This window comes from Aythya ferina (genome assembly GCF_964211825.1).
Source record: "Aythya ferina genome assembly, chromosome: 4".
NCBI lineage: Eukaryota > Metazoa > Chordata > Aves > Anseriformes > Anatidae > Aythya > Aythya ferina.
This window is the reverse complement of record NC_140300.1, coordinates 56,619,453-56,647,120: the sequence shown is the minus strand read 5'-3', so window position 1 is coordinate 56,647,120 and position 27,668 is coordinate 56,619,453. Positions and strand designations below refer to the sequence as shown.

Sequence of the window (27,668 nt, the reverse complement as noted above, 5' to 3'; positions counted from 1 at the left end):
TCTCTTTGGAAATAAGAAGAAACTGCAACACTGGAAAACTGTTCTGCTTTCCTATATCCTGATCCATCCCCATTTGTGTTTGCGGATCTTTTCTCCTCTCCTCCAAAATTAAAACTGCTTCAGGACAGTACGCTTCCTTAAGGCTTGCAAAGAAAAAGGGCAAACAATCTAGCCCATTCTTCTCATCCAGCTTATCATGCTCAAGTCTACCTACTTCACATCCTGCAGTGTGATCTTGCATTTAGTGAATTTTCACTGACTACAAGACAAAGCCCTCTGCAGCAAAAGGTGAGGAAGGCTCCCTACTCCTCACCTGAGGAACTTCCAGATATATGACCAAAGACATACACTAACGTGGGAGGCTTTCTAAGCTCTACAGCACACACTTTGGGGTGCAAAAGATGAGGGGATTCAGAAACCAGGTAATAAATGAGCAGAGCTCTTAGACAATTTGTCTACTTTCCACCTATCCATGGCAGAGTCAGAATTCCTTATGTTTTTTCCCAGGGGAACCTTGAAGTAAAGGAGAAAGTACAAGTATCTATTAAGCGTCCATGTGAACATGCACATAAATACCGCACCTTGAAGAAGCTGTGGTTAAATGTTAAAGGTAACCATCCTCTTCCTGCGAGCTGCTCCCCAGAAGTGCACTAAGCCAAATAACAGCCATTCAGCATCCAGGCCGAAGTGCACAAAATTTACATTTGGGAAGAGCTACGGAGATGCTGTAAAAAGTGAGGTTTGAAGAGAACAAAAGCTCCTAGTCTTCTGAACCAAGAACTGAAACTGCTTTGTCTTCTGACCCTTTAAGAGCTTAAAGCAATAAAAAACATTGTGTTGAGTACTTCTAGGACACAGGTAGGGATAACTAGAGATTCATCAGCTATAAGGAGGAAGTAGCTCCCACAAAAGTTAGAGGACCTTGTGTAGTTCCTCTTCTTGCTCAGACAAATGGGCTGCGTTTCCTGCAAACAACCCAGTAAAGCAGATTGTGAGGAACAGCAGGAACGCAGAGCTTGAGAGCTCACAGCCTCAGCAAAATGCAACCTTCCTGGGAACCCAGGAACCTTGCTGCTGCCTATGAGCAAAGGGAAGGGTCATCAAATTCCACATGAATAGCATGGTTGCTGGTGCAGAGATCTCCTGTCTGAGACATCTGAGAAGCAGAGCAGAACAGTGGGGATGAGTTTTAACCACTTTGTGTATCTCAGGACCAGTCCATATCTGTATTAGCTGAAGTCACCTCTGTGCTTTTTGTAAGCGCACGTAAATGTAGCCTACCATACCAACTCTTAATTTAAAATGAATTGGATTTGTTACTTCCACCAGGCTTGTTCCTTATCCCCCACTTAAAAAACAATTAAAATTATTACTGTTTACTTTAGCAGAAGCCTCAAAGTAGTCAGAACTATGCTTCCACTTCTCCCCATCACCAGGGAGAGCTCCAACAAACCAATTTTCTAAAGTTATTTTGTAAACTTCTTTTTGAACCTTCTTTAATCATAATGGCTAGTTAGGATACATCTTAATTTTTATTGACCACAAAACTCATTTTCAGCAGCACTTCACAGCTATCAAACAACCTGAGTAAAATGCTTTACCCTTGGGTTAGCCCTGAAGTGGCCAGGCAGTTGGACACGATGATCGTTGTAGGTCCCTTCCAACTGAACTTTTCTACTCTCACCACGTTCTTTGCGTGGTAAGCAGCGTTATAAATGAAGTCTTTTATAAACCAGTGTAGTACCTGTAGTTCAAGTACCTGAAAAAAATCCATGCTTTGTCTTTTGACAGGTTTTTTCTTCCTACTGTACATGTGGCAACCTCAAACCTGAAGGAGTCATAAGAGTATTTTTACCTAGAAAATCCCAATCTCCCAGAAAAAGGCTAAGAAAGCATGAAGACATTTTGTTCACAGAATCACAGAATTTTCTAGGTTGGAAGAGACCTCAAGGTCATCGAGTCCAACCTCCAACCTAACGCTAACAGCCCTCCACTAAACCATATCCCTAAGCTCTACATCTACATGTTCATTATGACACACAACAATGGAGCTGGTAGATCTCCAAAACCTCTCCACAAATCGAAGATCTGAGAAGACATAGTGCAAGGCCATAAAAATTTATAGGGGATTAGAGCCTTTTAATTCTTTACTTTTCCTGAAGTTCACATAACTAGAGCTTAGTTAGGCAATGAAGAAAGGCCAGAGCTCCTTTCTTGGCTCCAGACTTCACTGTAGGCCGGATCTGAGGTGATGGGACATTTTCTTCCCCTCTCATGCACTTGGTAGCATACCAGGGGAGGAAATAATGTTACTAGTGCTAAGTTTCCAGTGCAGAAGCAGTCTGAACATGTTGATCTCAGTTTCTTTTTTTCCCCTGTAAGTTATTTTTAAACCGTTCTATAAGTAGCTTCTCTTTTCTTTGATGCTTAATTAGTTCCAATTAAAATAGACTACATTTAAGTAGTATACGTTTAAGTTTAAATAGTGCTCATCAAAATACAGTAAGCAATAAAAAACTGCACTTATACTCAAGTAAATGCACCCTTTTCATCTCCTCAAGACTTCCAAAGGGATTTGTGTTGCGAATTGCAAACATTCCCCCTCAGCATTAGTCCTATGAGTCAGTAAGATAGTCATCATTAATCACTTCTCAAGCATTTTTAGCAAGGTGGTTCCTGCTTACTGCATGTTTTCATTCACATCAGTCATTTACATAGCATAAAAGGCGTGCCTAGTACTTTACAGACAACTAAGAAAAGTCTTTGCTTTGTAGTGTTCACAGCCACAGTAAGATCACAACAAAAAACAAGAAAAGATTGTCTTTGCAGATGGAAAAAGAATAGGAATTACAACTATAGCAGAGTATTAGTTTTTCCTCCATGGGGTAAGATAAGTTTGCATTTCTGTGTTATTTTTATACAGCTCCTATTTTTACTGCTCATGATTTAAAATAAAAATCTATTTATGCCATTCACTCAAGACTTCAGTATCACTGTAATCATGAAAGCATTTATGCCCTCCCCTTTCTCGAAGGAATGCACATTACCATTTTGCAGGTAGGCTGTTTTCAGAGGGGGGGAAAGAAGGCACCCTAGTTCTCCACTAAGTTCTCCACTGTGCACTTCCATCACTTGCATCAACATGTCTTTTGTGAAGCAGCAGCAAGGATTGCAGCAACTCTAGCACCTAATTGGTTACCTGAAACCAAGAAAACACTTCTGGAAATGAAATACTTTTTCCATTCTTGTCTTTTAAATAGAGATAAGATACTTATTCCAAGACTGCCACCTCAGCAAAGACTAAGGAAGGTTTTGTATGTTCTTCCTACCATAGTTTGTCAGTCATCTTCTTTTCCTTCTCTACACTAACGCTTAACCACCTCATAATACAGCTCCATCTGTACTCTACAGAAAAGCTACCTATGCTCATACATATTTTCTCAGGACTGCCCGTGAGCCTGCAGTCCTTTCATTGTGTGCCCTGTGTCCACGCTTCTCCAATGCTTTTGTCTGAGTATCAGAGCTGTTATTTTAGACTTCAGTGCCATAAAGGTATGTCGGCGCACAAGACAGATCAAAGTTATGACAACAGCTGTGAAAACAATAAAGGACACTGTTTCAGAAGTACTCTGTAACAAGCTGTTTATTAGAACTTCACTTTGACAATAAATAAGGTATTTTCCAAGCAATCAAAATGTAATTATTCTGAAAGTTAAACAACTGAAGTTTTCTGTTTATTTTTAAATATATACATGATTTACTCTATTTTAAACACCAGTTCATCTGCAGCTGTACAACAGTAGGATTTTTATTTTTAATTTTTTTAAATTCACGCACCAGGAGACTATCAAAACACGTCTTTAATCTGGAAGCTGTGTGGGTAAAAATAATCCAAAGCCACATCAAGTCGAGATTGGATAGTCCACCTGTTATGAACGAATCTCTGTTCATTAGACTGGCTGTTGCCGAGTTCAAATTCAGATGTATGGCTTGGCCAGAAGAAACAGCGCCTTTTAGATTTATGGTTTTAAACGACCAGTAAGCCACTTGATTCCAACAGTACGAGTTAATCATTTGAAGTTTGCTATGCTACTGCATAACCTGTGTTCTGTCCTCAACACAAGTGGCACAGAACACATTTCTGTAACGAATAATCATTTTCAGTGTTTTAATCTCAGTAAAAAGTGCAAACTTAGCACTTAGCTTACTGTTAATTAAGAAAAAGTATTTTGGTTTTGGTCAAATAAATCTGCATTTCTCCACTTAAACATTCAAGACATTTAATATGCTTATAAAATAATACCTTTAAGAGTTTGACGTACAGTTAACTTCAAAAGAATGTTTCTGTTAAATAAAGCACCAAGTTTTCTCTATGTTTCTTCCTTAAAGACAGTCTGTGAAAGACTAGTTTTTTTTAAACATTAGTTCTGTTAAGAGGTGTAATTTAAAAATAAAATTCTTATGGTTTGATCAAAGCCATGTTTCCAAAGCAATTTTTACATATTCTGTGCAGCTTCTCCTTTCCTTTAAGTGCAGAGGTATGAGTCTCGAAGTTACGCAGCTGCAATTGAGTTGTCATCTGCTTGACGACCCTGAGGCTTTAAGAAAATAAAGATAGAGACTTTTAGACTATGCAAAAGACTAAGGCTGTCATGAAACTCACTTTTCAATACATCAACTGACTCCAATCTTTACTTCTAATGGTTTCCAGTAGTAGTGGTACAAACTGGAAGGATACCCAACTGAAATGAGTTTGGCCTAGTGAGTACCTAGTAAAGGGTTCAGCTCCTTATAGATGTCCTGTTAAATATCAACAGCATCTCCATACACATTTGAGCAATTCAGCGCAAGGACTGGCTGATCAGAGTTCTGAGTGTTATTGCAGTATAAAAAAGTTGTTTAACAAGGCACAAAACAGGAACGGGACTGAAAGCTGCTTCTAAGAACTTTGAACAGAATCACTAGAGATGGGAGAGAGCAAGGAAGAAGTTTTAAAGAAAAAACAACCTCCTTACAGAAAGGTTCTTTGAGGTCCTGACAATTTTAAGGCAAAAAAAGCAAAGTATTTTGAATCCTGAGAGGTTCAACAGAAGCACTGAGAACACTATGCTTTTGAGGAAAAAAGCCTTTTGTATTGACTTATGAGGACATCTTGACAACCAATCCAGAAGAGCCACTGATTGACAGCATACATAAAAACTAAGTTCTGCCCATCTCTTCGGGCTGAAATAAAACTGGAAGAATGCCAGGCCTGTGTCCTGGAAGCAGGATCACATACGTCTGAACAAGTCCAATTCAAGTCATATAAACAAACTCTTCAGCTTCCTTGCTTGCTCAGAGTCTGACTAAGAGGCGAACACAATATTCTGGAGACAGAAGCAGTAGAACAATAAAGCACTGTTTTGGGCAACTGGATTTAAATTATTATAAAAAAATTAAAAAGGCACAAGATCTATTTATTGTGGTATGATTGAACTGTCTTCAGATCCACACTCCTTAAAAAATCTAGACAGAGTGATTCGCAGAGAGCATGTTTTTAGAAGTTATTTAGGGAGTTGTGGGATATTACAGTGTTTCTGAACCTAAACTCAAGAGATGTTACTCAACCCCTATGACTTCAGCTGTTAAACACAAGACACTTCTCAGTCTTACCTTTACAAAAATGTGTGTAGGTATGAATCTTCTGAGCAGCTGATTAGTGAAGTTTGGGAATCGCAGCAGGTTAACATGAAGAGATGGTAACTGTTGATACCCAGCCATCAGAGGATAGAAGTTGTATAACACCTCCTGCTGTGTGCCTGGAAGGATTCTTAATCGGATCTTAGAAAGGAAAGTAAAAAAAAGCCACAGTCAGACAAGTTCTGTGACCAACTGCAGATTCCTATTTACTTTCTATTTATATTCTTCCTACTTTTGGAAGTTGGAAATAATGCAACTACATTTTCTCTACTGGTTAAAACCATTAATTTATACTGAAAGACCGTGTTACCTACAAACACAACACACAGCTCCCAGGCAGGCTTCCATCTGACCCTTCTTTAAAAGGAATCTGCATGTACGTGTCCTTCCAGACAGAATTTACCACACATTTGCAAGCAGTGAGCTTGTCATCACTGCAAGTCTAATCAACACATTCTTCACTACCAGAGAAGCCAGGATTAGAAAATGTGACATTTAAGTACCTGCTTAAGGCCGGAGAACATGAAGGCATCACTTGGTTCCACTGACACCTCCACATCTTGGACTAAATTGGTCTTATTTTGCAGGTGGTATCTGACAGGGAGGGATTCTCGGACTCGACCAAATGAGGGTAGATCTTTGGAAAGAAAGTAAGCCATCTCAAATAAATTGTGTTTTAAAGTTCCATAAATAAAACCCAAGTCCAACAAAGAGCACTAAAAAGTTTCAAGAAAAAATAACTAGGTATTTAACATATTTCTGATGAGATTAAAAAAGACTAAGCGACAGAACATAACTTCATTAAAGTTTTACAGTTGTTTTCCCTCCCTCTCCAGTTTTTCACTCATTCAATACCTAGTTACAAAACCCCTTGATTGTTCACAGTATGCAGAAAGCTAACTAAGAAATCACTTTGTTGCTGGGTATTTTCAGCTTGCCAGCATTTTCAGATATTGTGAGTAAGCTCCTCCAAAATATAACAGGAAAGGATGATGGAAGAATCTCAGTACAAGAGAAAACAAACTGAAGAAAGCATAGGAATTGTGTGTTCACAGTGTGCTCCGCACTCCTACTCTGCTCTCGTGCAGGTGAAGTGCTAAGAGAGAAACAGTTCACCTGCCCGCAAGCAGCTCCAGTTCTCCAGGCTGTTTCTTTCCTGGGATGTGGCCAGAGCGTGGGTGGATGGAACAATTCTTGCCATAGGCATCTAGAGAAACCTACTGGGAAGGCTGTGTCAGTAGAGGTAACTGTGGTCTCCACGCTGCCACGTAACACAACTCAGTTGCTTTTAAGAGAACACATTCACATACCTACCCTTGAATTCTTTCTAGATCAGGGGAATGGGAAGAGGGGCAAGGCAGTTTAAGTGATAACGCAGTTTCTTTCACTACCTCCATAACATTCAGCACTAATTTCCTGTCCCTTGCGACAGTAAATGTAAGCTCCAGATGCTATAAAACTCATCAGCTATTTACTTTGGAAGATTTAAAAATTCTAGGCAGCACACACGCGTTGCCAAACTAACATTACCTGTGTTAACATGGAGGGGAATGGTCTCTACAACCACATGAGGCAGAGTGATGACTGTACTAACAACAGGCACGCTTTCCACAGGTGAGCTTCTGCAGAAAAATATCACAAACACACAACACATTGAGAGCTGCACAGCATCAAGTGAGCATGCCAGAAGAACATCACTTACACGTGACTAAAATAAGATGACAGTTATTTCAATGGTGGGAAAAAATTCCATTATGTTTTTTGTTTGAAGTGAGCGCAAAAAGTGTCATAGCATGGAGATAAACCAGCGATAGGCACGTAAGAACACTGAACAGCTCTACATCAAAATAAAAATAATTAAACAAAGACAGATATACCTGAGCATGTATTTTTAAAAACTGAGTGAATACATAAACCCATAGTCTAGGGTGATAAAACCATTTGGTTTTCCCCATTTTAACCAATTTTTGTTTGTTTGTTTGTTTTTGCTATCCCAAACTATTCCTTTGACTTGGCTTCAAATGAAATGTTTCATGGTTGGAGGAAACAGAAGTAGTTAAAAGAACAGCTTTGAAATTGACTGAAGATATTACAAAAAAAAAAAAAAGAAGCTTCATGGAATGTTAAGACCATAGCCACATAACATTTACTAAGTAAAATAAGTATTTGCTCAAAAGTCTAACCAAATAATTACTTAGATCCAAAGTTTAGACAGTCCCTGTTACTGGAAAACCCAACACCAGAGAAGTCAAAAAATAACCATCAGCCCAAAACCAAACCAGCTTATTTCCTCTCCCGCTTCAGGCCAAGAGCTGCCTACCTCTTCCATGAAATGACGTAACATCCAGTTGCCACTCCAGTAGCATTACTGACTGGAGGACATCGAAGACAAAAGCACTCACTGGCACTCTCACCTGTCTGTAAAACAACTATCAGCAAAATTTTGTTTAAAATCAAAGCATAATCATTACTGCAGAAGCCACCAAATCTAAAAAGACAATATTACACAGACACAATTGTTCCAACAGAAAGGCGTTGAAGTACTTTGCAAACTATTTCTACATACTACAAGAATTCAATACAGACTGTGCAATATCCCAGTACTTGAAAGTACAGCTTACTTTCTGAACAGCACTGTGAGGATCTTTTGTGTCTATAAATTTGCAATGGCTTGTTCTATAGAGTTTGTATAAAAAAAAAAAAAAAAAAAAAAAAAAAGGCAAAATAACACCAAATCAAGTTCTATACTTCTTTTCCACAGAAGATTCCAAGACATCAGCATGTTTTAAAGTTAAAATAAAATAAAAATTAAAGCCACTGCCATGGACATTCCTCCTTTCCCACCCAAGTGGATGAGAGATGGGGAAGAGGGGGAACACAAGAAAGATCTACCATCTTTGAATTCTCACTTTTTATTTAAAGTTATTTCAGGTTTTTAAAAAAGCTAGTACTTTTTTGATTAAAGAGGAATTTTTGAAGACAACAGCACTCAGAAAATAATTGCTCAGTCATTCAAAATTAAAGTATCTTTAAGACTTACAAGGAAAAAAATGACAAAAAAATTGGCAGCTGAATAGCTTATACATGTATTTGAAGTGGTTCATACCTCCTGGCTGTTAGCTCTTTAGAAATAGCAACTGGAAGTCAAGAAGCACAAGTGCCAGAGCTAAAGATGCAATCTCATACTTGGGCTAAAGGACCTGGGAAATCATTGCTTTCTAGAACTATAGGCTTGCAAGCCCTTGAACACATAGGTGGGCAGCTGCCCCACAGTCAGTCCAGGTTGCCTTCTTTATATTCCAAGTTTGAATAGAACACTTGTTTTCTGTCTCTTAACTCGGCAAATGCAAAGACAACATTTTATTGAAAGGTTTTGAATCAGATCTACTATGAAGTACTCCATTTGATTTCAGAGCTGACAAACTGAACTCAAAGTTTGAGACTTGTAAGATATACATATATTTTACATAAGTAATAACCTATTAAGCTGTGTTAATGTTTTAAGAAACTCGTTTGCTTTTAATTGATCTTTTTAGCCTACTCTGTCTAGCTTCACATCTTCCAGTTTCATGAATGTGCAGTCATGGACACAGACCACTTTAGCCTTTGGATGTTCCTTCTGTAAAGTGATAACTTGTTTGCAATCAACAAAATGTAAATAGTTCATAAATACTGGAAATACTGAGTAACTTTTCACACGGATACCTAAGAAGCTAAAGACCAGAAGTACTCTCAGCTGCTTTCCCTTACATCTGTTACATTTAGCATTTTGGTTACCACCTATATCAGTCAAGTCTATTTGTTTGATCTCGCGAAGCAAAACTATGTTTGTAGCCTGTTCTAAATTCTGTTCTGGCAAGCAAATAAGGCGTTAAGCAGCTTGCTTCTACAGTTTGATGAGTAAATACCATTTAAAATGTCACCTGCTTTTACTCCCAAACTACGCAAAAAGTATCCTCATAATAGAAAGCATAATGCAAGAAAACTCACCATTCTCCACATAAGATTCCAGCTGATCTACTGGAGTCATGGAAGCTGACAGCTGTAGCTGGCTGGTTACAATAGTGAGGGGCCAAGGAGAGGCACTCAGGATGTCTGTCATCAGTAAAAACGGTATATCTACAAAGACTCTGTCCAAGTGCTCCAGCTGTCGAGACAGAGACAAAAATCTGACTATTTCTAACTAAACAGGGTAAGATTATTGAAAGTAACTTTTCAAAACACATACCTTTGTGGAGACAAATTTCACAGCAACATCAAAAGGAAACACTGTTTCTATAGTTACAGTTTCATCCTGTATAGGTAATGAAAGGGGTGGGTGGAAAAGGGGATAAAATTATATTCAGTTTCAGACCTGGCTACTGATGTCAAAGGTTACTAACATAACATTACTTTTAGTCATCATTTTAACTAACTTCTTCCAAGGGCAGAATATATCTGTGTTTTTTTTTTTTTTTTTTTTTTTTTTTTTAAGAATAAATATTGAAAAACTTTCTTCCAATTATACTTACGAAGCTGCTCACCTTAAATTAGACTACTATACTGCTGATTTTGCATTTTTTTCCTACCTACTAGAAATGCTTTTAAGAGACTTGGAATTACATTAATGAAACGCAAGAAATATTTTCAATCTAAAGGCTGCACCTCCAGCAATTGGTGCATCTCATTATCTTACCCGGTGGCACTTGCAGAGAATTTCTTTCCCCTCAACAGTAGTGTTGATCAAGTAAGAAACATAGACCAGAAACATCCTTGCGCCAACAGTTCCACAACGAATGTATATTGGTTTTTCTATCTGCACGATAAAGGAAACAATATGTATCAAGATAGACCTAGAATATATTAATGAGGTCTAGGACTGGCCAAAATCTTTTAGATAATCATCCTACTTAGACCAAGAAAGCAATAGTAGAATGGATATTATTTTGACCATAAACAATCTCCTGAACTGCATGATCTTAATCAAATAGCACGTGATTTTAATCAGAGTAGCACAGCCTCCTTATTTTGTGCCTTCTCTCAGCTGTATCATCAATACCAGAACACGTCCTATTCCCTTGGCCAAAAAGGGAATCTAGCTGAAGGAATGCTACACTTCAAGTAAACATTAGGCAAACTATACACCGAGCATTTAATTTAACAGTTCAGATACTGGAAACTAAATATAGGCCCTATTCTGAGAGCCTTGTTAGTTGATCCCCATTTTCTTGACTGTGATATAGAAAGAAGGCTGTAAGCTATTACCTTTTCCCCTGGTTGCAAGTCCCCTATGGGGATATCAGGAAGCAATGCGGGAAAGGAGTCATCACACGTGTCTGTTCCATGAAGAGTCACCTGAGTTTTCTGCGTCAGGTTGGCATCTTGCCCTGGGATTAAAGACAGTCTTTGTATCCACATAGGCTTACACTACCAAAGCATGTAAATAATAACTAAAAATAATAAAATATTCATCTCAGAAAGCTATATAATAGGAATTGACATTGTCATTTGGTTGAGAGATGCTTTCAAAAGCATAAGCAAAAAAACAGATTAAAAAGCACCTAAGTTTTCTGAACTGTAGGGTTCACGTGCTGCAGCTTTTTCACTTCATCTATTTAGGCCACAAGAATCTCAAAAAAAAATAATAATCTGAAGTCCTACCTAGATATTCCCTACCATATAAAAAACACAGTATTGCTACACGATTCAAGTTTTTCTTGGTATTCTATGTGAAATGAAATGCAAGTTTTACATTTCTCTGATTATGTTCTCAAAAGCACAGCTTAATGATTTAAAATCCTTTAAAAAATTGTTCCTCCAATTTTCCAATCTTTGTGGTGAAAACAGGTGGAAAAAAAAAAAAGAGGGGGGAAATGTTAGATGACACTATTCTACAGTCAGGGGTTGACTAGATTAATGACATTACTGCAATCACATGGAATAGTTTCCAAAGGAAAACAAGTCACATCTTGCCAAAAAGTTGCAACCACGGAAAATGTATCATTTTTGCTATAAATGAAGTGTCAAATTTCAATTGTTTTTACTGTAAAATCAGCAAGCCCAGAACGACCTTGCATATCAAGTGTTAGGATTCATGATCAAGGGGGAGAGGGAAAAACAAAAACAAAACAAAAAACAAACAAACAAACCAAGACCAACTATTCCACACTACTTTAGGAGCTAAGCCCAAACATCCAACTGAAGTTTAAAGAACACTCAAATGACTTGAAATAGCTATACAACTGTATAAGAAACGTGGTTCTATTTCAGAGGGAACGGCAAACATTGTATCCTATATGCTAGTTGCTTAAAAAATATTTTTGCCTTTTAGGGTAACTGCTCAAATATTATAGTCAGCATGCCTATTTGTACTTCACATATGAAAATTGCTAGTAATAGCTACATACAGTTAGCTAGAACATAAACAATATATTTTTTTGTTTCCTTTGTTATAGTGTTTCTTTTCAAAGGAAACTGTTTCCACTGTTTCCTTTTCAAAGGAATATTCTCTGTTCTCCACTGCTCTCCAAATTTGAAGTGGGAAAAATGGGGGTGAAGAGGGAGAAAACCCATGTAAGATTATCCTTAGAACATGTTTATCAAGATCTGACTGATGCTCACAGTAAGAAAAGTAAGTAGGTATATATTTTGGGAGAAGTTTAGATAATGTGCAAATTAAATAAAAGGTTAAGAAAGAATACAAAAGCTTCCAAGTTTTCTTTCACACTTGTAAACATAAATGCTACTGACAAACAGTGGTTAAAATGACAATAACTAAATGAGACTTAATTTCTCTTCTGATCGCTACTATCCCATTATTCCCAACCTTCAGCCTTAGTTTGTCTCTTAACTACTGCAGCACAGCCATTTACTATAGTTCTCCTCATTGCATCAAAAACAAAGTCAATTAGGATACTGCTGGATTAAAAGAAAATAGCCCCAAATACCTGGCTTTAAACCTGCTGTAAGCTTAACATCTTTGGCCACTGTCTCCTCATGTGACTGGATTGTCACAATCAAACAATACATTTCATTAGTCAGGGCAGGAGGTTCATGACGGAGCTGAACAGAAATGTTTGGCACTCTAGAAATAATCCTTTAAGAAAAAAAGACTCAGTTATTTTATGTTTCTTAATTAATGAGTTTAAATCTCCTTTAAACCGGACTTCGCTTACTGTTCAAAGAGTTCTGACAACAGGTGGGCCGTTCAGCTAGGAGAGGTTATATTTTTGAAAAGCAGCATGATGGCAACAACTCCAAAAATACTGATTGGAAACCCACCAGTAAGCATTAACAGTTCAGATTTTCTGCCAGTAAAGAAAAAAGTGCCCCCACCAGCAGCAATCGGATGTAATTCTTTTGAATAGGTCTGGATAGTGTTAACCCACTTATTAATGATTATTTTCCAACACATTTTCTTGGAGGGGGCGGGGTGGGGTGAGCAGGGAGACATGACTTTAACGGAAGAACACTAATACCTCCTAGCTTGCACAAAAATCTGGGAAAACTCTAACACAGTTAAGCGAAGGGAAAAGTTAAAGCTTATTTGGCATGTTTAGAGAACAGTGCAAGGATTTTCTGTACTTCTAGCTATCCAGAAGCTCAGAAATCACAAAGAATCAAGACAGGTAACGTTAAGACTCAATACATCATATACATTTTCAAGTTTTTACTTACATAGTGCTTGCCTGAATAGCCAAGCTATCCCAATGAACTTCATTATCTGGAAGCTTAGGTCTTCGCCTGAAGGAACGTGAGGCCTGCAACGCTTCTTGAGAGGAAGCAGCATCTCCACCTCCTCCACGCCAGTTCAGAATCACACAACGGCCAGATTCACTTCCCAGGACCAAATCCACAGATGTGATCTGACAAAAAAAATTTAAACACATACTGAGAACTTCCCATCTTGTGTCCTCAGATCACTCACAGTAAGAGCATAGCTTTCCAACATAAGCATCTTTATTGTGCCTGTGTATCACCCAAAACCCTCTGGCAGCTTCACAGACTGAAGTCACAACAACTCACCGCCACAGAATTTCATTTAAAACTGCACTGGAAAAAGGAGCCAAGCTCAAGAGCATGCAATGCAGTATTTTCTAGTTTTCTACTCTCCCATAGCGTTACACCATTTTTAAAAATGTATTACACATTTTAAAAAATCGAAGTAATGCAAGTTTTTGTGATAATTCTGGGCTTTGTTATTTTCAATGAAATTTTATGCTCGTTTTTGACATTCAGTTTCAAAAGTTCAAACATTTGGAACCGCACTGTCATAACTGGTGTCAGGTTAGAGATAGCTTTGTAGTTTCAAGTTCTTCAGAAACGTCAGTAAGAAAGGAGTGAAACAAACTGACAAACCTCAATCTTCTTTCCTACATCTTCAGTTTTTGCAACAAATTTGAAAGTGAACTTTCTTGTTTTACCAGGGACTAAGCACATTGTTCCTTGTGATGACTGTTCTAGAATATCACTTTGTTGATAGGCTTCTTCTACCACACAGTATTGGTTGTAATCCTACAGCGGAAGAGTAGGGAAAAACATTGGTAATTTCAGACTTGAGACATCTGTAGAGAGCAATTCTAGTATAACAAATGTTAAGGCTCTGTGCTACTGGATCAAACTACATTGGTTCTTAATGCTTTTCACAGTAATGAAGCTAGACTTAGCAGCTACATTACAATGAAATTTTTTCATAAAAACATCCATTATATTCACTAACATAACTTTGTGCAATAGCATCCAGAGAAATAAGGCATTAAAGTTGCATAAGGATCATTTCAGCATACAGTATCTTTGTTCTTCTGTGAAGATCTGACTAATCAAACTGGATTCGGGGAGTTATTACAATATCAATACAGTTGTCAAAAGGGATAGATAATTCAAAAGAAAAAACAGAACACCTTTCCAACTGAACTGTTCACATAGTTTTTGGAAAAGAACTTTTGAACTATTATTTTTTGTTTGGAAAGGCTAATAGATACTATTCTACTCTTATAATAAGCTTGTCACTAGGTCAGAAATAGAATGTGGTTACCTGATTATTGAAACTGATGCACAGCTTAGAAAACCTGATAGGATGAGGACAATCAGCTCTCAAGTATATATCAAATTGCACAGGAACATCAACATGAAAACTTGGAGAAAGAAATTTTGCTTTGCACTGCACTACAATTAAAAAAAAAAAAAAAGTTAAATTACAATACTATATTCCGGAAGCATTCATCTCTAATAAGAATTATAAAAAAAGAATTATTCTGTGTATACACACAAACACAAGTTAAAGAGTACGTGGGACTCATTTGGCCACTGGCACTGTCACAGAAAGCTACTTTTCAGCACTTGATTGAAACCTTTGCGAAGAGGATGAGAGGCAGGCATTCAGCAGAAGAATAAAACCTGGACACATAACTACACTTCTGTAAGTAATGCTCACTCACTTCCCAAAGCAGGGACTCCTTTGCATGCTCTGCCTTTTTTCCTCAGAGTTCTATTTCAAAGCACACCAGAGCAGAAGTTTGTCAAAAAAAAAAAAAAAAAAAAAAAAAAAAAAAAAAAAAAAAGGTTTACTACTTCTACCATTTTAAAAGGCACAGGTGGCCTCAGTAGAAGTGTTTGTTTTTGTTTTTTTCTCAGACATAATGCTCAAATGATTCTTTTCCAGTAATCCACATTGGGGATGAGAGATCACTGGCTTCTCCCATGATTTCTTAGCAACTTAGATGAAGAACAGACCTGTGCTGACATGAGAGTTTGTGTTGCTGGCTTTAATATATTCTACATTATATAACGTATATTTTCTCCTAATAATTTATTTCAAAGACGCACTGAAATTTTTGGTTTTGTATAAGATTGCTTAAGACTTTATTACTTACCAAACGGTATAAAATCTTGGACTTCTATTGTAAATACATTGCTACCTGCTAAGGAAACACGGTCAGCCCACAATTTTTGTGAAGCTTTCACAGCAGTAGCATCACAATCAGGCTCAGGATCGGGGCTCTCATTCTGTATCCAGATAGAAGATTAACAAAAAAAATAAGAAATAGGATACCAAACACCAACTCCATTTAGAGAATATTTAAAAGGGTAATAGGAGTTTTATCCACTTACCATTAGAACTTTTATCAGATTTTTTTCTATTCGAGATTTCTGATCATCTTTAAGAGTAGATGCTAGCAAACAGGAAGAAAAAGATTACAACACAGAAACAAATCATTCTACTATGTCTTTTAAACTTAAAAATAAACCTTTCCTTTAGCTTGCATGTTTGAAAAAACATTCTGAAGAAAACACCTGATTTAACATCCCTCTGCCAATGATAAAGTACTTCAATTTTCAGAAGTTCCTAAGTGTTCCCTCTTTTACTGGAACCAAGTAAAATATTTGTTTGGATAAGCATTTCATAATTTATCAGAGGAAAACCCTACGAGAATGATGTCTCTAGCTTCTTGTTATTGCTGTTTAGAAACAGAAAAAAGAACAAAAAAAGTCTGGAACGTGCAAAGAGGCAAACTTGGCTAAGATTAGAAACAGCAGCTCAAAATGGTGAAAAGAAGAAAGGACCAATTAAAATAAGGAGTCCTCTCTTGAAAATGAAAGGTAGTTTTGTCTCATTGACTATTCCTTAACATAAAGCAGGATAGCCTGGCTAGCTAACAGAAGATGAGAAACCATTTTTACCACACCTACCCTGAAAGAGGTATTATTTAGCGAATTAGGGCACATAAGGATTATTTCTGCAACTTCAAGTAACAACCATTACATAAACCAGAGTATTTGCATTACTAATGTGCAGCTACCTTAAGACACATTTTGTCTTTAAAAGATACATGCGTATTTCATCAGCAGAGTTCTGGTAAGAAGTTTGAGTTAAGCATATTTGCTATTATAAGGCCTAGGAAAAGGGCTTTAAAAAAAAATAAAAAGTTGTAGCTTAGTTACTTACTATGAAAAAAGTTTTTCCTTTTAGCTATATTAGATTTCTTCTCCCCATCCCCAAAGCTCAAGAAATTGTTATATTATTTGAACTACGCAACTTTCAGTCTGCAATGAAGCTCTGTGCCTCATCTATTCTGACACAGTCTATTTGAATTCAATGAGTATTATAGAAGGAGAGCATGAAAATTCAACTCCCTGCATACAAGATGAGAACTCGCCATAGGCATACAGGGTTTTTTTGTAGTCAAATCATATGAAGTACTGCAAGTACCATGTCTGACAATGATGTCACACTTTCAAGTATATGTAGTTTAATTTTTTCTACATAGGTTAACTGAGTACATTTCCTGAAAATAATACCTCTACCCAGTAGCTCTAAAGAGTATGTAATATAATCCTTTATCTGGGCCATCAGATATGAACACTTGAGAGCTGTCGTCAATATGGAAGTGAGAAGTGTCCACCATCCTTCACTCCGATATTCACACATAACATAATCCAACAGCCTGTAAAGTATGAAAATTGAGAGGAAAAACAAGTTACACACCCCAGTATTTTAAGACGTTCACATTTTTTTGGTATCGTTAACACAAAGATTCATCTCAACTAAACCAAACACCAGATTAAAACCAAGTCGACTGCTTGTATACATGTGCACTATATTGGAATCACCAAGAAATTATTGTAAAGAAACATTTATTCCATTAATTTGCTATTTCAGGCTAGAGAAACTTTCACAAGGAAACAGGGAAACTCACCTGTCTTTACATAGAGAAGTAAAACAACTGGACATAAAAGTCTTAGTCCAGCATTGAATTAGAAATACACTTTAGTGCTGAATATGCTGCAAACTTCAAGGAAAAAACTAGAAACCCACAAAAAAAGCCCCTTTCCAAAGTGAAGAATCTTAAGCATCTTAGGAAAAATAATGGTTTTTATGCTTTATCTCCTACCTCCTTTTCCCTTCAAGGGTTTCCAAGATCTACAGCCAACATATGCAACCACCTATATCAGGCAAACCTAGGCATGTTATTGTGGTATTAACACTGAGCAATTTTCACTTAGTAGTAACAATGCAGAGAAGATTTTTTTCTCTTAAAGGCAAAAACTGCTGTCTATCTAAATATAAACAAGAAGCGCTTGTTTAAACTCATGCTTGTTCATATAAAAATTAGGCTTGATACGAATCGATCTGCTTATTCTAAGATATTTTCTTCTCCTTGTAGCTTCCAGTCAGATAACAGTAAATCTCTCTTCCAGCTCAAACATGCTGCCTTTAGAACACGTGATCATGAAAACACCCTGCTTAATTAGGTTTCCATACTTCATGTTTTAAGCAAAATGTTTTCATTAACATGACCTTGACTCTTTTTCCCCTTAAAAATACAAAGTCGAAAAACTAAACACAGGACACCTCCTTCAGAGGAGGCAGTAGCTGTACCTCAGGGCTAAACTTTCACAGCTCTATAGCCATTAGTCATAGAAAACTGTATCAACAGAAGTAATTCCTTTTGCTAATTCCCTTGCAACATAAATAAAAATTAATTCAGCTACCTTTTTTTTTTTTTTTTTTTTAAGTTTTTAACTTCAAAGTCTTTAATTCAATGTAATTATATTCTTACTGCAGTAACAGGGAAGTTTCAGAAATAAATTCTGGGGAAGAGAACACTCCATCAGCAAGATAAAAATAAATAATAGTAAAGATCTGCCCAATAAGGTAATTTCCCACCATGACTTACATTGTAAAGTCTTCTTACTCTAATAACTGACTCATCATATCTGCTTTGCTTTCTTTAATAGAAATTGAATTGATACACTCCAGAGCTTGCACTTTGATTAAATCCAGGTACTAGGAGCATCTTAGATAAGCTTCCAATAGTATTCCATATCAGCAAGACATGTGGTCTCAGTGAGAATAGTAGTGCGTAAAGGAAACAATCAGGGATGGCACTCACTTCAAAGCTTTGGCGTAATCCTTCGCAAAGTAATATTCTTCACCCATTTGAACCACTGTTTTAACAAAACAAATGAACAAGAAAGATGTATCAGATCAATACTGAAAGTGTTTGCAAAGTTAATTTTAAAGACACATCTCATCATCTATACTCACTCAGATGGCTTTTCATTCTTGGACATTTGTATTTCTTGAACTGCGCAACAGCATTACTCAACAAAGTAATTATTAGCTCCTAACAGATAAAAACAGCATTGATGTCATTATATATGTAACATTAGGGCAATGTCAGAAAAGGTTTTTTGTAGAAAAATACTTACTGAGTGAAGAACATTCTTCTCTTTCAACTGAAGGGACAAAATCCCCATCTTCTCCTTTTCAGGATCAGAAAGATCAAAGCCTGCATAAGACAGTGAAAAATCCATGACATTGGAATTTTGTCCAGGCCCAAAGGGAACGAATTCTGTGGTGAAATACTGTAATACAAGCTCCAACTCAAGTACACTCTAATTCTTAAACATTCTGTTTCCTAGGAGATGGATACAACCCTTCAAGAACTCATCTGTCTGTTCTGGAAGACAAACTCTGGAACAAATATTTTGCTTTTTTGTTTAGAAGTGATCTGAAGCTACTCAAAAACAACAAAACACAGTAAGTTGACCAAATCTTTAGACTGCATTCGTTATCATTTAAAGCACATAAGACAAATTTGTAGCCTCTTTCCTGTATTATCCTGAGTAAGGACGCAAGCTTATGTTTCTCTAGCAGTAGAGAACAACATACGACAAACTGCATACAGCTTTAAAAGACTATCAACTCTTGTCTGAACGTAACGTCATAAACATAACAACAGGTAAAGTTTCATCTCTTTTTAAACTGCTCAACCTTGGCAGTAGATTCTAACTTATTTTAAAACCATAACACTTGGAGATAAAACAGATCAAATGTATTTACAGCAGATGAAAGGAAGTCTTTAGAAGAGGACAGAGAAAATTACAATGCTCAAAGGATATACAGAGAATAAAAAATGGGAGACCACATGGAGAGAGGGAAAGGGAAGAAAGTACAAAAAAAAGTCAGTCATCCATAAAGATCTCAGATCTCTATGCATATCCATATATATATTCTACAGCTCAGAGCTGTGGATTCAAAGTTCAAATTCCTGATAAAACATCATCTTTAACAGGAAAAACACAAAACTCCCTTCTTAGATTAAGATCTAGTCATGGAAACCTCTCAAACCATTTCAAAATTCAGAAAGTTTTCTCAGAAAAATATCATGAGTTCCCATCTGTAACTGACAAGTATGGACGGAAGGATGAATTTATAGCAATTGCATTCAGGGGGCACTGTTACTTTTGCTGTATCCAATTCTCCAACCTCTCTTCCCAGGAATGCATTCACTACAGTAAGGAACTACTGCAGCCCATTGATCACAGGTAGCTCAGGCAGAAATAGAAACGAAGCAGCAGCAGAGCTTCAGTATGGCCCAGGCACTTTGCTGAAGACCCAATTCTGCGTAAGCTGGATATTCCTTTTTCTATTTGTTACAAGGACCAAACACACTTCCTGAACTTCCAGCTGACACGTGTTCAAATCCTGTCGCCAACTAACAACATAGTAAGGTCTCAGCCCTGTATCTGGCTCTGGAAGACAGATTATACGCTTGTGCCTATGAAGTCAGCTGGCAGGGTCTGCAACTAAAAAATTTTTGTCTGAGCTCCACAAATACAAGACACAGAAACATACTTAATGTTCCCTGCCGCCATGGTCTTTGCCCGTAGAAGTCAAGCACTCCAGTCTGGGTTTCCAGGGGATCCGGATTGGGATATACCACAGATGACTGTAAATTCAGCAAATATGGTCATAAAAAAGAGTTTATGTTTGATTTTAAACCATTAAGCGATCTGATGCTCCAATATGCATGCACTCCAAAGAATGAATTTGCTTTAAATTTATAGCCTTTCAGGCCACCTGTATAAAAATAGTATAGTGCAAGTATAGAGAAACATAATGGAAAAATAAAACAGTATGTTTTCAGGTACCCAGAGGCATAGAAAGTGTGCTATTTTAAGTATTTTAAAAACATGTCAGAATTATTTGTAATAAAAAAGTTTGTTCAGGGTTATCTTTTCAATATAAAGTATTACTTTGATTACTTTCAATATAAAGCATTCCTTTGATTTCAATATAAATTATTACTTTATATTGTAATTGCATTTAATATGTATTTGAAATTACATTTAATATTTAATTATTAACAAGCATCAAAAGACACATACTCTTTCCTTATTAATTATTATTTTTAAACATGTATTAGGGATTTTTACACTACAATTTGAGAATGAAACATCAGCTAATTCACTACCTGCTAACCTGCAAAGCATTTTTTCCCCTCCCAACTTACATCATGGTTACAAAGCATACTTGCTAGTTGTTTCCGCTCCTGTGCGTAGTAGGCTGCTTGCTGGTAATAGAAACCTGGATTCTGAGTTTGAATTGCTGTCAAACCCAGCTTAATCGCTTCATCAAACAAGTCACCAAAAGCCTGAAACCTACAAAAAAAAAAGATTTTTTTCCTGTAATTAAGATTAGATACAGAACAGCAATATGAACTGAAAGGGGCATTTCAGCTAAAAGTCCTGATTATTCTTCAGAGAAAATACTTTTGCATTTAAGTTCGATGGCTGCATTTCTGTCGTACCCTGTTCTTTCCCAGGGAAAAGGTAACAATAATCAACTCTAAACAGAATGACAGCATGCAGCTTTTAAGACCAAGTGCATCTTTTTCTTAGAGAGCTCAAAATTTATCTTACTCAAAGAAAATAGTGAGCTTCATAAAGCTGTATGGGAGGTAAAACAGAAACAATACTAAGCAAAAACATACTGTTTAGACATCCAGGCAGCATGTTCGAAAGCCAGTTCTGCACTTCCTATTTTTTTCTTGCATAAGTCTATATGTTTCCTGAACTGAGCAATTGCATCCAGTGGAGTATTGTGTTGAAAACAGAGGCGACAGATCTAGAATGAATCAAAAATAAATAAAAGAAAACCCTCACTAACTTTACATACTTCTTAAAAGCTCAAATAGCACAGAAAACAGAAAAAAGGTGTAAAATGTTAACGCACTACCCCTGAAACCATGTGGTCCTCCATTTCATCTTATGTTATTTTGCTTCTTCTCTCCCTCAAATAATTAATGAAAGAGCATAACTCCCAGCCAACTTCAGGTTGGAGCTGGAGAGCCACTAGAAAGACCATTAACTTTGAAGCCTGCAGTCACTTCAAGAAGGACAATGGAATTTGATGAAGTCCAACTCCGGGATTACTTTAAATGGTACAACAGTGTTGTCTCACCTGAAATCCCCCAGAACACCACAGAAGTATGGCCTGATTTTTAAAGAATTACTTTCCTCCTCCAAACAAGCAGTAATTAAACTATGGTGACATACATTTATGACAAAAATATTCGAGGAACAAGCAATCTTTCTTTTCATTCCCCCCTGCACAGAGCAAAAGTTAAGTGTTTAGCCCTCAAGATGACTGCATCTCAAATTAACTCTAAATCTTCAAGATACTCCTGAACTTCAGCTAAGGAATTTTGTGTGGAATTCAGAAGTCTTTTCAAGTCGGAGTCTAAGTTGTCCCCCATTGATGGCTGTACTAATCTATTTCCTTGAAAGCAAGGTAAAACGGAACATTTAAAGCCTTCACACATTAAATATGCATCAACTAATACATTTATTTACTTGTTTTAAGTATATGCTGTCAAAAATAAGGAGCACACTCGTTACCTTGTAGTTTATAAATCCTGCCATTGTCTTGATTTCCAGCATGTTTGTTTCATGAGCCCTCAATTCATGTACAAGATTATACGCAGTTCTGTAGTTTCTAGGTATAAACATTTTGAGTTAATACATACAAGATAAAATTTAAGAACAGAATTACTGACAGCAGAAAACTGTCTTCTAACTAGTGTACTTCCCAATTAAGAATACACCCCTTCCACATTTAAATGATTTTGCTTTCAGGAAAATATAATATTCTATGGCTTAGCAATAAATTGGGGTCAAGATGATGGAAGTTTACACAAGTCTTACTTGAGAGCGTTCTGCGTGTCCTGTTTCAGCTCACTGAAGAATGCTATTTTGAACTGGTGTCTAACAAACAAAAGCTGGAAAACAAAATCAGTACACATCATTCACAAACATCTGAACATGCCTGTGACCTATAAAGCAGATACAGGTGATGATTTCAGAGGTTTACAGAACAGACTGACTATGCTACTATTCTCTCCCAGTTCTCTCTGACACCATGACACAGCGGTGATCTTTGACAGACTGAATCTATTCCAAGCCTTTCACCCTATGACAAGATGGCAATAAGATTATAAAGTAAGACACACATATATATAAATAGAATAAATTTAAGCAACAAATAATCCTTATTTTCATGTTTCAACATGAACTGTAACTTGCAAAGTATTTCAAAAATGAAGCAACACTACCTGATGAGTAGTTTTATTCAAAAATTCCTTGTGAGATTTGACTCTTCGTATTTCTGTATAATAGTATGTCTGTGCGTGCTCATAGAATGCATTTTCCAACCTGCAACAAAGTTTAACCAAGTTTGTCTCAAACAATGAATCTGAATAACTTCAGAGTAAGTCAATTTTAATCATGTTTATTTTAAGGTTGGCAAAAATAGCTTGAAATATTCCTGAAGTCTTCTGTGAGCTACTATACATGGTAAGAGCAAGCAGATTAAAACTCTTCACACAAAGCCTGATGTAGGGGTAGCACGAAGTAAGTTCAGAAAGCATTGATTTCTCGTACAAACTAATATTTAACTTAAAGACCAAGGATAAGCTGTCAGGATTTTGCAAGGCAATAAAAAATGGAGGTGCCTCAGTCAAAGCAAGCAAACCTTGCAGAGGCTCCTGGGATGAGTCTGAACAGGTCAAAATCTTATTTGCCAGGGCTAGGCTGGGGAGGGAGGAGTAGAAAGGAAACCGTTGTAATAAGTAAGATGCAAGATTACAAGAGCGGAGACTAGGTTTCATCATTGCCCAAATAATATCTACCTGGGTTATAGAAGTGACAGTCAAATGTGTGTTTACAAGATAAATAGCCCAATGGCAAGTCACAGGAGGAGAAAGAAAGAGGCCCAGAGCACTGAGTGCAGCATGAGGCTGCAGAGGATCTAAATATATGCTGCACAATCAAGTTATAAAACCAATTAGAGGAAGAAAAGGCCAGAGAACAGGAGAGAAATGCATTCAGTAGCACAGATACACACAAAATAAAGGGTGAAGTACCAGTTCTGTGATTTGGCCAACAAGGGATGACTACAGACTGACTGAGAGATCACAACTTGAGTTCTATTTGCCTCACAACAGAGAAAACAGGGATAAAAACAAAGGAACAGAGCACTGAACAGCAATTGTTAACTATGAGCTCAGACAGAGAAGGAAAACACAACACGTTCAATGTCCCTAGCATACTTATTTTAGCACTATATTGTAACTACCTAGAGAAGCCAGTCCACTGGGGGCAGGAGTGCTTAAAAAATAAATTGATTTTACTATGACATCTCAATTTAAAATGTCAAGACTAATATCAGAAATTCTGTACTTGAATATATGTTCAAAAATTTTTTTTTTTTTTAAATGTGCATGAACAGCTGTAAATCCCTAATGATGCAGCCTTATCTTCATGAAGTTGGAGACAGTCACAAACCTCACGGCACAATGCAACTACATGTGATCTGCAAAAGCTTATAGTAATCAACGTGCAGCAAACACTCTTCAGCACTGAGCATAAGATGAAGAACTGGAAGTTAACAATTGGTTCATTTTGATGAATTCCAGTAGCTGTTTGTGAGCAGCTTGGACACGCTAACAGAACTGATATTATTTTAAGAATTTTACTGTTTATATGTAAATACAAGAGTAACACAAGGAAGAATTAGGCTCTCAGACCATGATCCCCTTCTCCCCATATTCAGTATGCTTGGAAAAATCAAAATTTGTTCCAGTAAGCCATGATTTACCTTAGTTTGAGCCTGTCTTTTTAGATCTGCACAAGACAGTCTCCCTCTACTGTTTCTTGAAACACCTTACTAATCTATTTGAAGCTGTACTCCCTGTTACGTATTAAAACAGAAAGAATGTAAAAAAAAAAAGTGACAAGGACAGTATTTGCCTCCAGATAAATGCTACTTAGCAGAAATAGGAAGACATATTTCTACAGCCAGGAAGTAGAAGTAAAAAAATAAGCAAAGACTTGCTCATACAGAGTTGCACCTAACAAAATTTGCAGGGCAAACTTTAGAATCAGCACTGACAAAACCACTGTAGAGGTAGAAAAGCCCACTTTGCCCTTATCCAACTTGAGGAGGGGAACATCTCGGGATACCTAACAACGTGTCTTCGAAAGCCCACATAGCAACATCTCTGTCATTGTAACCCAACCTCACATAGGAAGGGCAGATGTAGGATTGCATCTGGTCGCAGAATAACATGAAGAATTTCAGCCAACAGATGAAACATTCACTGTTGATCTACAGTGAGAGTGCCAGACAGTGCGATTTGATAGGTTGAGATGACAGCTATCTCCATCGGCACACAGAGCAAAACAGCGTTTTATGGTCACTTACCTTATAATATAACCAACAAGATGATCCGTGTGTGGAAGCACAAAGAGAGATTTTCCAGAAAGGTCACAAGCGTTACATAAAGCTGCTGCCCTCTCTGACGCAATAACGTCTTCCCCTAGAGAAGGCAAGAAAAGCACAAGTAAGCACTATGTGGTGCTGCAACATCAAGCTAACTCACACAGTTTGACCAGTACAAGGTATGGACAAACTTAATACAAATTAAATTGAGACCATGCTCCTTTTTCTTTCTGAATACTGCACACTTCATCCAGCAGAACACATAGCAGAAAATAGGAGTGGTTTACCTACTAGCAATGTGTTCACATGACAACTTTTTTCTTTAAATTTCTGATTTCACACAGAATTAAATATCCCCCCATCTTGAAAAACAATACGGCATTCAGAAAAAAACTATATACGCCCAATATGCAGAAAATAATAAAAAAAATGGTTTGCCAGTCACTAGAAAGTATGCACCTAGAGCTGAAGCAGTGTTCTAGAAAAACATAAGGTTAAAACAGATCATATTTCACAGCTCCACTTGAGTCATGTTTTTCCTTCACATTTCCCACTTTGGATCTTGCCACTAAAAGCTTTCTTCTTTCCTTTATAAAGAGCATTTGCTCTCCTTCAAAACGAAAGCAGAGTAAGAGCCATCTGAGAAACAATGACTTCCCCACTATGTTTAAAAGTTGGCCTAAGAAAGGTTCATTCAAGGTGTAACCCCCACAAAATTCACCTCTTCACAAAAGTTCATGTGCGGAGAGGGGAAAAAAAATGGCAAGCTTCACAAATGGTCCAAGAGAAGATCAAAAAAACTTATCTGAAGACATAAATATTGCTTATCTCCACCCAAAAACAGCACTCAAAGAATAGTCAACAGAACGCCAAGCACAAAAGCACTTCCCAGTGCTGAGATGGCATGCCTGAAAATTACAAGCTGTCCTTCCTTAAGCTTCAAATTTGTATTTATTAAAATAGAATTAAGCTAAAAGGCTTTTGCAAGTACAAATAGCCTTCCCTTTAAGTTCTCATTGCTTTTACAATTTTTCTTCATCTTGAGTAAGTTTTAGAATATAACTTACAAAAGGCATGTCATAGGTATTACACTAAGGTACCATTTGTGAGGCACAGTGTCAAAAAACTACTGTAAGTAAGTAGTTACAGGTAAATTTCAGATGTTTAGGGTCAACTGCCCTTAGCACTCCATTTGTGCAGCTACAATGTACTTAATATATGTAGATGACATTATATTAAGAGCTGCAGACAATGAGACAAACAATAATCAGCTCAATCAGGTTTTCTGAAAAATGAGATCATCACAACTGCATGCAAAGCTTTCTAGTACCTGGAGGTAGCGGTGTTTTTTTCTGAATCAAAACCACGGCGACTTTTGTATTTCTTCCCTGCAAACTTTGCCTGGAATAAAAGTGACATGACACAGTGTAAAGATTTAAGCAGAAGAAAATGGCACTTCAGTCTAGATAGAAGTGATGAAAGTATAAGAAAATAAACCAAACAACAAAATGCTGTATCATCCATGGCTTGCCGCACTCTCTTTTTTAAAACGGGACTGAAGTGCATTGAGTTTAGCAACACTTTGAGTGTTTTTTATTTAAGTGACTTTTCCAAATAAGGCATTCAAAAAAGTTTCTCTACTGTCAGCTGTATGTTAAAAAGCAAAATTCAAGCTCCCCTTTTGTTTGTGCCTGAGATGCGTGTTTACTTGTAAAATAAGTCAGAAATGACTCTACAACTGACATTTGCCCATCAGCTTGGAGCTGCTCAGGAAGCAAAGGGCGCACGGCTACCTGACGATTTCCACGCGAGTGGCACACTCCGACTGCTTCTCCTTCCACTGCGGCTCGTCCCAGTCCAGCTCGTAGAACACCACCACCAGCGCGGGGACCAGGTTGAGGTGCTTGTTCATCCAGCCGGTCTTCAGGATGCCTTTGGGGATGTACCACTCGTAGGAGGTCCTCTGGAAGCACCGAGGCCGTCAGAGCGCGATACTCGGCCAGCTCCCCCCCCCGCCCGGGCTGCCCCACGCCCCGTCCCACCTTGGTGCGGCACTTGGGGTACTCGTGGTCGCCGGGCAGCACCTTGAAGGAGATGGGCACGCGGTCGGCGCGGCGGTTGGCGCAGAAGGCGTCCCACACGGCGCGGTGCACGGCGTTGTACACCACGTCCAGGCCCGTCAGCGTCACGAAGGCCATGGGGCGGCAGCACAGCTCCACCGGGAAGTCCCACTGGCTGCCGGCCATCCTGCGGGGGTGGCGGCGGCCCCTCACGGCCCCTCACGGCCCCTCACGGCGCGGCCCGGCCCCGCTCGGCTCCGCTCCTCGCGGCCCCGCTCCCCGCCCGCCTCAGGAGCGGCGCCGGCAGCGGCCGGGGATGAGCAGGAGCCGCCCCGGGGGCAAGGGTGCCGGCCCTCCCTCTGACGGGCAGCGGGAGGAGCCAA

General features: G+C 37.8%; 1 protein-coding gene across 2 annotated transcripts; it reads right to left on the bottom strand.

Moving 5' to 3' along the window:
* Nucleotides 1-3,625: 3,625 nt before the first annotated feature.
* TRAPPC11 (trafficking protein particle complex subunit 11) lies at nucleotides 3,626-27,586 on the bottom strand. Of its 2 annotated transcripts, XM_084516604.1 has the most exons (29): nucleotides 27,268-27,584; nucleotides 27,019-27,188; nucleotides 26,556-26,626; nucleotides 25,208-25,322; nucleotides 23,058-23,157; nucleotides 22,651-22,724; nucleotides 22,345-22,441; nucleotides 21,438-21,571; nucleotides 20,958-21,105; nucleotides 20,300-20,393; nucleotides 18,871-18,950; nucleotides 18,707-18,785; nucleotides 18,552-18,606; nucleotides 16,957-17,102; nucleotides 15,769-15,830; nucleotides 15,531-15,663; nucleotides 14,693-14,823; nucleotides 14,017-14,172; nucleotides 13,336-13,523; nucleotides 12,606-12,754; nucleotides 10,924-11,045; nucleotides 10,355-10,474; nucleotides 9,908-9,973; nucleotides 9,670-9,826; nucleotides 8,000-8,108; nucleotides 7,210-7,301; nucleotides 6,183-6,316; nucleotides 5,653-5,820; nucleotides 3,626-4,598 (listed from the first exon to the last, which is right to left on the bottom strand). In XM_084516604.1, exons 1-29 carry the CDS (start codon nucleotides 27,469-27,471, stop codon nucleotides 4,554-4,556), a joined length of 3,399 nt encoding a protein of 1,132 aa, XP_084372730.1. In that variant the 5' UTR covers nucleotides 27,472-27,584; the 3' UTR covers nucleotides 3,626-4,553. The 2 variants fall into 2 exon arrangements, 1 of the variants encoding a protein (XP_084372730.1); XR_014692191.1 differs by lacking the exons at nucleotides 3,626-4,598; nucleotides 5,653-5,820; nucleotides 6,183-6,316 and having other exon boundaries at nucleotides 7,281-7,301; nucleotides 8,000-8,097; nucleotides 27,268-27,586.
* Between the last annotated feature and the right edge of the window lie 82 nt (nucleotides 27,587-27,668).